Here is a 13257-nt window from a genome sequence, read left to right as displayed (position 1 = left end):
GACCATGCAGGCAGTTACTTTTCATTTAAGTATATGCTTTTGTAATCCTAATTTCAGGTGACAGAATTTTAAATGGTGAAAAGTAAATTAAGCTTTTCTACACAGTCCTTGTCTTTACTTTAGTTGAAAACTAATTATTAAAAAAGACAACAGAAGTAACCAAATATTGTGGGCAGTACGTCAGTCAACAGACAAAATCAAACACCAACACCCTACTACTCCGAATATATAGACGTTCGAACTACAGTGAAAGGCAAATAACAGACAAAGCCAAACCAACAGACAAAGGACAGAAAAAGACAAACAACAAACAAAGACAAAAAACATAGGAAGACAAACCAATAAAGACAAACGACAGACAAAGACAAACCAACAGACAAAGACGAGTCACAAAGACAAACCAACAAAGAAAAGCCACAAAGACAAACCAACAAACAAAGACAGCCACAGACAAACCAACAAACAAAGACAAGCCACAGACAAACCAACAAACAAATATAATCCATAAAGACAAACGATAGACAAAACAGGCAACAAAGACAAACGATAGACAAGGACAAGCCACACAGACAAACCAACAAAGACAAGCCACAAAGACAAACCAACAGACAAAGACAATCCACACAGACAAACCAACAAAGACAAGCCACAAAGACAAACCAACAGACAAAGACAAGCCACACAGACAAACCAACAGACAAAGACAATCCACACAGACAAACCAACAAAGACAAGCCACAAAGACAAACCAACTGACAAAGACAATCCACACACACAAACCAACAAAGACAAGCCACAAAGACAAACCAACAGACAAACCAACAAACAAAGACAAGCCACAGACAAACCAACAAACAAAGATAATCCACAGACAAACGATAGACAAAACAGGCAACAAAGACAAACGATAGACAAGGACAAGCCACACAGACAAACCAACATACAAAGACAATCCACACAGACAAACCAACAAAGACAAGCCTCAAAGACAAACCAACAGACAAAGACAAGCCACACAGACAAACCAACAAAGACAAGCCACAAAGACAAACCAACAAACAAAGACAAGCAACAGACAAACCAACAGACAAAGACAAGCAACAGACAAACCAACAAACAAAGATAATCCACAAAGACAAACGATAGACAAAACAGGCAACAAAGACAAACGATAGACAAGGACAAGCCACACAGACAAACCAACAAAGACAAGCCACCACAAAGACAAACCAACAGACAAAGACAAGCCACACAGACAAACCAACAAAGACAAGCCACAAAGACAAACAAACAGACAAAGACAAGCCACAGACAAACCAACAGACAAAGACAAGCCACAGACAAACCAACAAACAAAGATAATCCACAAAGACAAACGATAGACAGAAACAAGCCACAAGGACAAATCAACAGACATGGACAAGCAACAAAGGCAAACCTACAGACAAAGACAAACCACAAAGACAAAGGAAAAAAAACGAACCAACAGACAAAGACAAGCAACAGACGAAGACAAACCAACAAAGGTAAACGTACAAAGTCAAACAACAACGAACATCACTTGTTCCAAGTTGTCTGACTTGACAAAACGCGGTATGGTTACAGTATTTTTATAGTGTAATAAAACTAAAGTAGATCAAAGTAGTTACATAGGCATTTGAATTTGCAATATGCAACATTTATTTCTATTGCAATATTAGAATAGTTTTTGCAAATGTCCAAATTATAGTAATCAATATTATAACCGATTTGTTATTCGCTAAAATAGATGCGGAAGAAAGTAAAGGACTATTCAAACTGGAAAGTCGAAGAAACAATTGGGAAGCTGAAATCATCTCTTTCGTATCAAATGTTGTTTCAACCGACATGTATTTGTCAATTTCTAGTCGCAAGTCAAGATATGAAGCAACGGACTTAACTTTGTCTGTTGTGTCCTTTATTTTAAGTTCGATTGGATTTATAGATGTTCAACATAGTCACATAACTTAAAATAGTTAAGGATAATGCTAGCATTTTCTTATTCTTCTTTAGAAGCTCTTGAAATAATTCTACCACATATGAGTAAAGGAACAATCCGTCAAGAAGAGAAACTCCACTGGTTCCCATGAGAACAAGATTATTTGTTTATAACATATCCTCCAAACGAAACAAAGATGATGACCCATCAAGAAATCAGGCATCTTGAAGGTGTCAGTTTTGGAGAACATTTTATTTGAATTCGGGATCTAACGTATTGAATGGGTCAAAAGAACATACCGAAAAAGTATAAGCAACCATTCGGCTTTACACTTTGAACATAGTTTTTATGTATGGATGAATTTCGGAAACAAAAAAAAAATAGGACACTGTGATAATTCAACAAACAGTTAATTCTGTAAGATTTCAGCCAAAGACATGTTTCCGAACTCCTGGCAAACATATGAGTATTTCCAAATGCATTCGGGTTTTGCTCAGTAAAAAAAAATATTTTATTTTATTGAAAACAGTAAGAGTAATAAACGATTCAAATTGAACATAGCCATTCATATTGTGTAATTAAGGCAAATCTGACCATAAGGATGAAATACTTTTTCTCTTTTCTTATGTTTATGTAAACCGTAAACACCGTGGATTTTCGGAGGCGGTGGCATGATCCAGTTTTTATCAAACCCCAGTGTTTAGAATTGAATATGATTTTTGTAATCTGCATTGTAATCTGGTGCAAACCAACGTACAGTATATGAACCTCAGTCTTGTTTTGCAATTTAAATGTTATATATGTATCATCTATTTTCCAATTATCGCTCTCAACAGTTATACTAATTTTCATCTCCTGTCAATGTAACCACTCTTGTACAATTTTGATACCTGTCCATTCACACAAGTGTGCCGTTTCTATTGTGATATTTTGTTTTATCAGATTTCTTGCTGCCTTTTTGTCGAGCGAACATATTCCGGATTGAATATTTAGGTTCAGCCTGTGTTCAAATTTTTTTTAGACGTCAAACCTTCATGGAATTTTAGACAGAAGGTTAATACGACGAAAATGCAGTATTCTGGAGAGCAAAATTTTGAAAATATTTATTTCAATTTTTCGTATTTAACTGATAAATGAACACAGTTTTGTTCCTACAGATAACAAGTAGATACAGTATGGGGTTCATCATGAACTTTGTCAAACATCTATGGAATTTATATGTTTAGTACAGAAGCTTATATATGAACAAAATACAGAATTTTTAGCAGTTGAGACACAGGTTTCTACTAAACCTCTTACATTTTTTGTATAAGGACTATACATTTTTGTTATTTGTTTTAATAGTGGATTTTTTTATTCTTTCTTTATCCAGCTACCTTTGATTTCTGTCTGGCTCATTTTACAAAAAAAAAAAACAACTATCGTTGTAACCACAGCCATGTAAAAATAACTGTTTGAAAGCATCTAATAATTAATCTAGATCTGTCTGACTTTTGTGATAATAAATAGTAACCAGATGCTCCGCAGGGCGTAGCTTTATACGACCGCAGAGGTTGAACCCTGAACGGTTGGGGCAAGTATGGACACAACATTCAAGCTGGATTCAGCTCTAAATTTGGATTGTGATTAAATAATTGACACAGCATAGGTTTCTGACACAGAATGAATGTGGTCTAATGAACTTAAAATACTTTTTTTTCCTTTGAGCAATTCACTATGCTGTTGAATATCAATCCTCTCAAAAAAATGTTTTTAGAAATTTTCTTTTTATTTATGAAATCTGAAATGAGAAAAATTTAACCCCACCCCCCATTTTTTTTTCACATCCCCCTTTCCCTTTTACCAAAACTGATCTCAATTCAAATTTCTAATGGAGTTTGCAACAATAACTACTCATTTATGAGTAAAGGAACAAACTCATAAAATATTAAAATGTAACAAAAGGTGCTTGTTATCACTGAATGGTAAAGATTGTTTTAATTCATCAGTTGGTAGTAAAAGTGAATATACATTGTATATTGTAAAAAACAATGATTTAAGTTGATTCAACTACTATTCTGGACAAAGATAGATAACTCCAATCAATTGAAAATTTCTTGCTATTGCACAATATTGTGCAATTAGATATTTCTTTCTATTGCGCAATACTGTGCAATTGAAAATATTTGCTATTGCACAATACTGTGCAATTGAAGATTTCTTGCTATTGCGCAATACTGTGCAATTGAAAATTTCTTGCTATTGCACAATACTGTGCAATTGAAGATTTCTTGCTATTGCTGAATACTGTGCAATTGAAAATTTCTTGCTATTGCACAATACTTAATATAATAATTTTGGATCCTGATTTGAACCAACGTGAAAACTGGGCCCATAATCAAAAATCTAAGTACATGTTTAGATTCAGCATATCAAAAAAGCTCAAGAATTCAATTTTTGTTAAAATCAAACTTAGTTTAATTTTGGACCCTTTGGACTTTAATGTAGACCAATTTGAAAACGGGACTAAAAATTAAGAATCTACATACACAGTAAGATTTGGCATATCAAAGAACCCCAATTATTCAATTTTTGATGAAATCAAACAAAGTTTAATTTGGACCCGATTTGGACCAACTTGAAAACTGGGCCAATAATCAAAAATCTAAGTACATTTTTAGATTCAGCATATCAAAGAACCCCAAGGATTCAATTTTTGTCAAAATCAAACTAAGTTTAATTTTGGACCCTTTGGACCTTAATGTAGACCAATTTGAAAACGGGACCAAAAATTAAGAATCTACATACACAGTTAGATTCGGCATATCAAAGAACCCCAATTATTCAATTTTTGATGAAATCAAGCTAAGTTCAATTTTGGACCCTTTGGGCCCCTTATTCCGAAACTGTAGGGACCAAAACTCCCAAAATCAAACCCAACCTTCCTTTAGTGGTCATAAACCTTGTGTTTAAATTTCTTAGATTTCTATTTACTTCAACTAAAGTTATGGTGCGAAAACCAAGAATAATGCTTACTTGGGCCCCTTTTTGGCCCCTACTGTTCAGACCGCAACTCCCAAAATCAATACCAACCTTCCTTTTGTGGTCATAAACCTTGTTTAAATTTCATTGATTTCTATTTACTTAAACTAAAGTTATTGTGCGAAAACCAAAAATAATGCTTATTTGGGCCCCTAATTCCTAAACTGTTAGAACATAAACTCCCAAAATCAATCCCAACCTTCCTTTTGTGGTCATAAACCTTGTGTCAAAATTTCATAGATTTCTATTTACTAAAACTTAAGTTATTGTGCGAAAACCAAGAAAATGCCTATTTGGGCCCTTTTTGGCCCCTAATTCCTAAAATGTTGGGATCAAAACTCCCAAAATCAATCCCAACCTTCCTTTTGAGGTCATAAACCTTGTGTTAAAATTTCATAGATTTCTATTCACTTATACTAAAGTTAGAGTGCGAAAACTAAAAGTATTCGGACGACGACGACGACGCAAACGTGATAGCAATATACGACGAAAAATTAAAATTTTTGCGGCCATATAAAAAATGTATGTACAAGTCTCATAACATTTGGTTGAGGCTTCCTTAAGTTAAGAGAATGGAAACAAAATTCAGGCATTTTTTTTTTATGTTTCTAAAGGGGCATAACTCAAGAACAGTAAATGATGCCACCCAATCAAGGGCTTGATCTGTATTTTGTGGTAATAAGCATATTTAATAAGTTTCATAACATTTTGTTGAGGCAATCTAAAAGTAAGATCAGGAAAAAATCTGCAATTTTTCCATTTGTAAAGGGGCATAAATCTAGAACCAGGGTTGGCAAAGTATTACCCACGGGCTGGGCAATACTCCCTGAAATGGGTATTAGTGGGCAATACGATTTTTTAAGTTTTTTTTCAACACAAAAGAGTAAAGACTTATGTTAGTTTCATAGTATTACAGCTAAATATATACATTTTATACAGATAAACCATTGAGAGTCATTGCTAGAAGATTGAAAATTCAAATTCATTCATTTCTACACTAATTCTAATTGGGCAGAATACAAGATTTGCACATTTTAGAATAGCTTATTAATTTCCTAGCATTGTTTCAATAATCCAAACTTTGCAAAAAAAACATTTCATTCCAGTGTTTAAGTAAATTGAAATTCAAATAGAAATATAATCATATTGCTAAATAAACACCCTGCAGGGTCATGTCATTAACACCTATAGAAATGAAAAGGCTGATTATTGTTATATAAACATATGTGTTCTTATCTCAATAATTACTTATTAATTAGTGATGTGCATATAAATTATTTTTTGGGACAGTAATTTTTCTTACATGCAATTGTTTATTCTTAATATTAGTTACACACATTTGAAAAAAAAAAATGATTTGTTTGGCTTTACATGAATGTTAGCAGTTGACCAATCTAAACAGAAGGCTTTTTTTCTATTTACATTTGTCTAATGTGTCTTCATGTACCCTGGTCTCCAGAGCTGCTTAAATAATACTTTTTCAAATGTATACACTTATATTATAAAACTCTTCAAACAAGTATGAAACTTATTTATAAATAAATGTGTTTATAAAGATCTTAAATGTATTGAATTTGTGTTTTTTATCACAGAAAACTCTTTAAAATCCAGGCCAGTATTTCATATTACCCAGTATTACCCTGTAAAACCCAGGTTTTCCCACTGGGCTGGGCAATATTCATACAACCCGGGTTTTTGCTAACCCTGTCTAGAACGATTATAGAAACGCCACCAAAATTCATACTTGATCTGTGTTTTGTGGAAATGAGCATTATGTACAAGTTTCATAATATTTGGTTGAGACGAACTAAAGTTAACCAACTTTGGGACCCATGTTTTTGGACATACAAAGGTAAATCTTAATGCCCCATGCACTGCAGCGGGGGCATAAAGATTTATGAAGACATCATGATTTGGTTGACCATTATAGAAAACTTGTCCTAGATGACCAGATATGTATGGAAAACCTTTCAGAATTTTGGGTCCTTCGAATTCTACTTCAGTGTACTTTATTTGGCATTTACATTTTTGGATTCTAGCCTCAGTGATGAGTCTTTTTAAAAGGTAGTCTGATGTAAGATTATCAGTCTGGTATTTTCGAGTTTTATTCCAAATGTTGTAAGCATGAATCAGCATACCTATGTACTTTCATATGTCCATACATATAGTGTGGCATTGCACAATGTCATGTTTTCTCTCTGACGGTTAATGACATCTTTACACTAAATCAATTGAATTCATGATTTTTTTTTCATTAGTTGTAATTGGCTTTGAACTAGCTGTCAGTTACTGGAAGTAGTCCCACATATGTACTCAGTGTCTTTGTTATTGAGATGTAATGTATATTTTTCATGTTGAGGCCTTTTAAAGCCATTGATCCAGTATTGGTTTTTCTTATTGTTGAAGGCTGTATGTTTGCCTTTAGTTGCGTACATCCATTTCATTTGAAGTTCAGTGGATAGACTAGTTGTATCATTGGCAATAAAACCACATCTTCTTATTTTTATATTTAAAGTTTCATCAAATCAGTAGAGCATTTTAATCTTTACTCAAGTAAAAATGTTCTGTACAATTACCCTTATATGAAAAGATACACCTGTAAAATTTGTTTCTTTTATGTTTTAATAATGCAAAAAGTTGCCTGGTGTGAATTATATAATATGTAATATGTTGGGTAAAATTCAAACTAGATTAATCCCCTGAAAGTCACAATTTATGGAGAAAATTTAAATAAACAATGAGGGTTTTCTAAGATTTATTCAGACTTTACAGTCCTATCTGTAGAACCACTTCACCATTTCTTGTTCGTCTGTGGTTACCTAAAAGTAAAAAATACAGACATTAGGCACATGTAATTACATGATGCACCCCATAAATGGCTTTGTTTTGGGATATATATTAACCTTATCAAATCATACTTATACAAAATTATTTCATCAGATATTTAAGATTTTTGCTATATTTACTGGTAGCTATTTAACAAATACATATTATGGATGAGAAGTTGTGTTTTGGAATCATCATATCAACAGTGGTTTTTTCAAATTAATAATGGCATTACAAATTATTGCATTTTTTTTTTTTAACTCATTAGGAATTTTAAATGATACATTTTGAACAAATATACATGAGCCAAGGCTTCATGTTGAAGATCATACTTTGACCTATAATGGTTTACTTTTACAAATTGTGACTTGGATGGACCGTTGTCTCATTGGCACTCATACAACATCTTTTTATATCTATCTTTTTTTATTGAAAGGATAATATTCCATAATAAACAGCCTTTTAAAATATATCTGTGTACAAATAAATTTTGCCATGTTATGCTACATTACAAGTGTATATTCTTCACTATATGACTTTATAAATTGCAACAAAAGTATAAAGCTTCGATTTTTGGTTCCATTTTAAGACATTACTTTCATTTTGGAATAAAAAATAGAGGAAATACCGTTTCAGCATATCTTTTACTGATTTATGATTTCTATAGAATAATACTATCAAACAATTACAAACAAGAATGTGTCCAAAGTACACGGATGCCCCACTCGCACTATCTTTTTCCATGTTCCATGGACCGTGAAATTGGGTAATTATCTAATTTGGCATTAAAATTAGAAAGATCATATCATAAGCAACAATAGTACTAAGTTTCAAGTTGATTGGACTTCAGCTTCATCAAAAACTACCTTGACCAAAAGCTTTAACCTGAAACTCCCACTTTCATTTTCTATGTTCAGTGGACCGTGAAATTGGGGTCAAAAGTCTAATTTGGCTTAAAAATTAGAAAGATCATCTCATAAGCAACAAGTGTACTATGTTTCAAGTTGATTGGACTTCAGCTTCATCAAAAAGTACCTCGACCAAAAACTTTAACCTGGACGGACGAACAGAACCACAGACGGACGAACGGAGCCACAGACCAGAAAACATAATGCCCCTCTACTATCGTAGGTGGGGCATAAAAAGTTTGACTGCTGTCCCATACCTTAATCTTCTGGCTTCTCTCTCAGATTCTAACAGTGTCAGGATATCTCCTTCTCTTACTGGACCTTTAACATTTCTGATGATGGATCTGTTACTATCATCTAAAAATTCGACACGGACCTGTAATGAAAATTAAATGATGCATGGCTTGAAAAAACTTTAAAATAAAAGAGTATCTTATATCCCTATATTAAAAATAATTGTTCCTTGTCTTAAGAATTTGTTTCATTCATTGTCATTATGTTGTCAACTGCAGCTCAAAATCTAAATGTTTTAATACATGTACATGTGCATGAAAGTGTTGAAATATATCTTACCTTATGAAGAAAAAAGTTACATTTAAAATTTTCTGACAATATTAAACTTGTTAACTAAACATGCATCTTGACAGAAACAAAATAATTGACCCTGGGAAGATGATAGTCTCATTTTGAGTAAAACCGATTTACAATCTTAATGTTCCCAAAGAAAATAAATACCTGAGTACACTGTCCTTGTGATCCTGTTCTGCCCAAAATTTTGGTGACCTGGAAAATAGGAATAAAATATTTATTATGTACTACATTGCAGTGTTCTCCCCAGGCCGTTTTAGCTTCGCAGCACTGTGACGCTATATCTTATTCCTGTGATGCTATGATAATTTTCAACGCTAAAATTATTTTGAGGATGGTATTTTTCATTGTATCTATCGTAAAACCATGTGCGATATTTTGAACTTTCATCTAATTACCGCTTGTGATCATAAAAATTATATCACCTTAAATTGCAATCCCTTTAATTAAATGGGATAATATATAGAGGCAATTCAGAGTGATTAAATAGGTGTTAATTGCCCTTTGGGTAATAACTGTTTGGATACAAATACCCCATGCTGACACTTGTGACATGACTTATACCACATGTTCAAATCGTAAATTTCAACATGCAGAGAACGTAATTAGAAAATCATTAAACAATTTGAAATCTACGTTTGCATAATGAAAATTCAAAGATACAAATGAATTATCCTTAAGAAAAAAGGTTTGGTCGTATATTTTAACTACTTTCAAAAAATTACTTTCTTTTCCTTCCGGTATAATAATTTAGTTGTCAATCTAGAGCGTATAACATTTTAATTTTGAGCTAAATAATTTTGTTACTGCTTTAGAAACTGATCATAATTAGCTTTAGTTGATGTGACATCCTTTTAACGCATTACAAGCATCGTATGCATTCTCGATCTCTTGTCAAACATTGTTTATTTTCGTAAATTTTCCTACGGCCGACATTGAAATATGTGTGTAAACTACGGATTGGAACCGGGCCAGATATGTTAAAAATCCGCATTTTACGATAATAACTACAGATCAGGGACTAAACTTAACTGTTTTCCTCCAGGGGCCACCAGGGCCCCTAAAATATTTTTTTCAGGGGCCCAGTTGAAATTTTAGGAGCCCAAACAATTGTTATACTAATAAAATAAAACTTAAGTGTATATACTAATTAAGCCATATTGTGTAATCCTACTTTTAGGTTTTGAGTCTTGAAAAAGTTGTGTGTGGTACTTTTATAGTATTTGAATTATTGCCACCAGAAATATATCCTAAGATTTGACAATACTTATTTTAGGTTATTTCCTACCAAAATTGTCTCCCTTCATAAAGTTCAATTTCAATTCGTTGACCTTTAGACAATACGGCTGTTCCTTTGATCATTAAGTGCTCTTTCAAATCCATGCCATCCTCTAATAGTGTTAATAAAAATATATTATTCAATAAGTTTTTATTAAGGTGGATATCAAACTAGATATCTGGATATCTATTTACTAGATTTTGTGTTTCGTTGTTTCATTAAATATTTTGTAAATAGCGATTCAGGGACAAGTTGCCTTCTAATACAGGCTTGTCATGACTCCCAGGTTAACTGGAAGGCATCCCTATTGTTATACTTATTGTAACAGTTTGAAAGAAAACACTAAACAATAATGAAATAATCGTAGATGATTTAACAGGAGTTAAGATCATTTGCTGAGAGAAGGAGGTATATGCCATATCGTGACTTCGTATTGATAACATAGTTGTCCGACTTGGTTTGGATTATTATAATGAACCTACTGGTTTTCAGAAATCTTTTCTATTTTACTATCACGCTTTAATAAGACTAGCAGGTTTCCTTTAGGGAACAGTTTTTGTTGATATCGCGGGGAAAGGGTAGAAATGGGTTTCACTAAAAAATGTTTTAGTCGCCAGCTGGGCGATCAGGATGATTAAATATATTCGCCCAGCCGAAAATCTGGTCGCCTTGGGCGACTGGGCGAGTGTTAAGCTTAGTCCCTGCAGATGCACAAATTAAATGGCACAATAGAGTAAGACAAAAAAAAAAAAAAACAATCTCAAAAGAAAATTGCTCTATCTACTTACTAAATTTATTCTTTTTGAAATTGCATTGTTAATATATACTCATTACGAAACTTAATTTTTGTTAAAAATATAAATCATTTTGATATAAGGAATTAACTGGAACTAATTCATTGAGTACAATGAATTTCATAGACATAACAAAGAAAAAATGAATTTTTATTGCTATATGATACTTTCTCTTCTCATTTTATACACAATTCATTCATTCTCGAGTTGAGTATGTACTAGGGTAACTGGAACCACACATATATTTATATTTGACCCAATAAGAAAAAAATAATTCTGCAACTATAAATGAATATAGAAAACATAAATTGAAACAACTGTTATCATGGGTATAGTTTAATTGTATTCTCAGTTACATTTCTGGGGAGAACACTTTTCAACCACTAATAAAAGTAGCATAAAGAACAGAAGCTTTGGCTATTTCAGCAAACTGTTTATTTTCCCTCTACAATATTCTTACTTCAATTTAGTCTCCTACTGTCTCTTTTCTATTAATTTTCTGTATTTCTGATAAATAAAGCACTAATTTATTTAATAAATTTTGTCTGCAAATTGTCAAAAAGCCTTAAAAGGATCAAAAGTGCCAAGGTTCTGCAGCTAGTCTGTGTCATCATGAGTATTCAAAAACTTGGTTGTTACTAGTTTATCAAAGACCATCTTGTTCACATTAAATTGTGTACATGAAGTGTGCCTCCAGTGATTACAGACATATGTAAAGACTGACAAGGATAAAACTTAATGCCCCCTCCACCATGGGGGAGGGTGGGGGCATAATATAATATTTGCTTGTTGATATCACTTATATGGTAGTTTCCAAACAAAAGACCCTCATGGTCTAATAGACAAAAATGCTTGAATTTTAAGTCCAATAACAGTTCATAGTGCATAGCGGTGAATAAAGTAAGAAAGGATGGCTATTTAGGGGGGGGGGGGGGGAGATAGTTCCAATACACACCCCCCTTTTTCGACAGTTGCTGTCAATATAACAGTACAATTTGGAAGATTTAAGAAGGAATTAGGGCACTTTGACCTCGAGCTTAGGGACAAAGGGAAAGAAAATTTTGCTCAAATTGGGCCAATCAAAGCCCATTTGTAACTGATGATCTATAGTAGCTAGACTTAAAATTCGCGTGATTGACCAAAAAAGGTAAATAAATTTACGCAATGGAAATTTCAGTAAATTGTTCGAAATGAGTATTATTTTTTATCAGAAAATTTTAATGATGCTTCCTTTTAATGCCTGCTTATATACGAAATCCATGAGGCAGATCATTTAAAATGGGTTATATCATAATTTATATCATAATTTACAGGATAGTAAGGGACAACTCTGCCATTGACTCGTTGTCATGTTATATTTGGAAAAAAAAATAAGATGCATCTGTACATCATATCTTAAAACGTAAAAGGGGTTCCGTGTAAAGGTTTTAAGTTAAAATTAAACACTGTGAATAGCATTTATGAACTAACTTTAGCAAGTTTTACTGGCTGGAGTTTATCCATGCTGGTGAATTTTACAAGGCCGGAAGTGAAAAGAAAGAAGGCACGTGCTTCCGGTGTAGATAAATTTGGTATTTCTTTGGAACAAACCCCAATATCCGGAAAACAACAGCTTCTTTGCTCGACATAAAATATGGCTATGCATATCGGTTCTTCGCTGCATAATTTTACAAAACCATGTAAAGATTTACAACAAAGCAATAAATTGTAAATAACAGCAATATGCAGCGATGAATGACTAATTTATTTAATGATGGAATTAAAACAAAAGCATGAAAACAAATAGCAACTATATCTTAAATGTCAGTTTGTCTGCATTTTATGTTGTTTTTTTTTTTGGTTAAAGATGCTAACAAATTGCTATGATATGCTGCGCTTGTTACC

General features: G+C 32.9%; 1 protein-coding gene across 1 annotated transcript; it reads right to left on the bottom strand.

Annotated features, from left to right (window-relative positions):
• Positions 1–7716: 7716 nt before the first annotated feature.
• Positions 7717–12954, bottom strand: LOC143072378 (small ribosomal subunit protein eS28). The gene is made up of 4 exons (XM_076247280.1): positions 12844–12954; positions 9448–9495; positions 8970–9088; positions 7717–7797 (listed from the first exon to the last, which is right to left on the bottom strand). The coding sequence occupies exons 1-4, from the start codon at positions 12874–12876 to the stop codon at positions 7794–7796; spliced, it is 204 nt and encodes a 67-aa protein (XP_076103395.1). The 5' UTR covers positions 12877–12954; the 3' UTR covers positions 7717–7793.
• Between the last annotated feature and the right edge of the window lie 303 nt (positions 12955–13257).

Source organism: Mytilus galloprovincialis, chromosome 1 (assembly GCF_965363235.1).
Source record: "Mytilus galloprovincialis chromosome 1, xbMytGall1.hap1.1, whole genome shotgun sequence".
Lineage (NCBI taxonomy): Eukaryota > Metazoa > Mollusca > Bivalvia > Mytilida > Mytilidae > Mytilus > Mytilus galloprovincialis.
This window is presented reverse-complemented; position numbering and strand designations above follow the sequence as displayed.

Excerpts from the sequence above, each read along its gene's own strand:
- LOC143072378 (XM_076247280.1), bottom strand. The coding sequence starts at position 12,876 with ATGGATAAACTCCAGCCAGTAAAACTTGCTAAA. Across the intron at positions 9,496-12,843 it reads AGCCAGTAAAACTTGCTAAA|GTCACCAAAATTTTGGGCAG; the intron begins GTTAGTTCATAA and ends CCTATTTTCCAG. Across the intron at positions 9,089-9,447 it reads CACAAGGACAGTGTACTCAG|GTCCGTGTCGAATTTTTAGA; the intron begins GTATTTATTTTC and ends TTTTCATTACAG.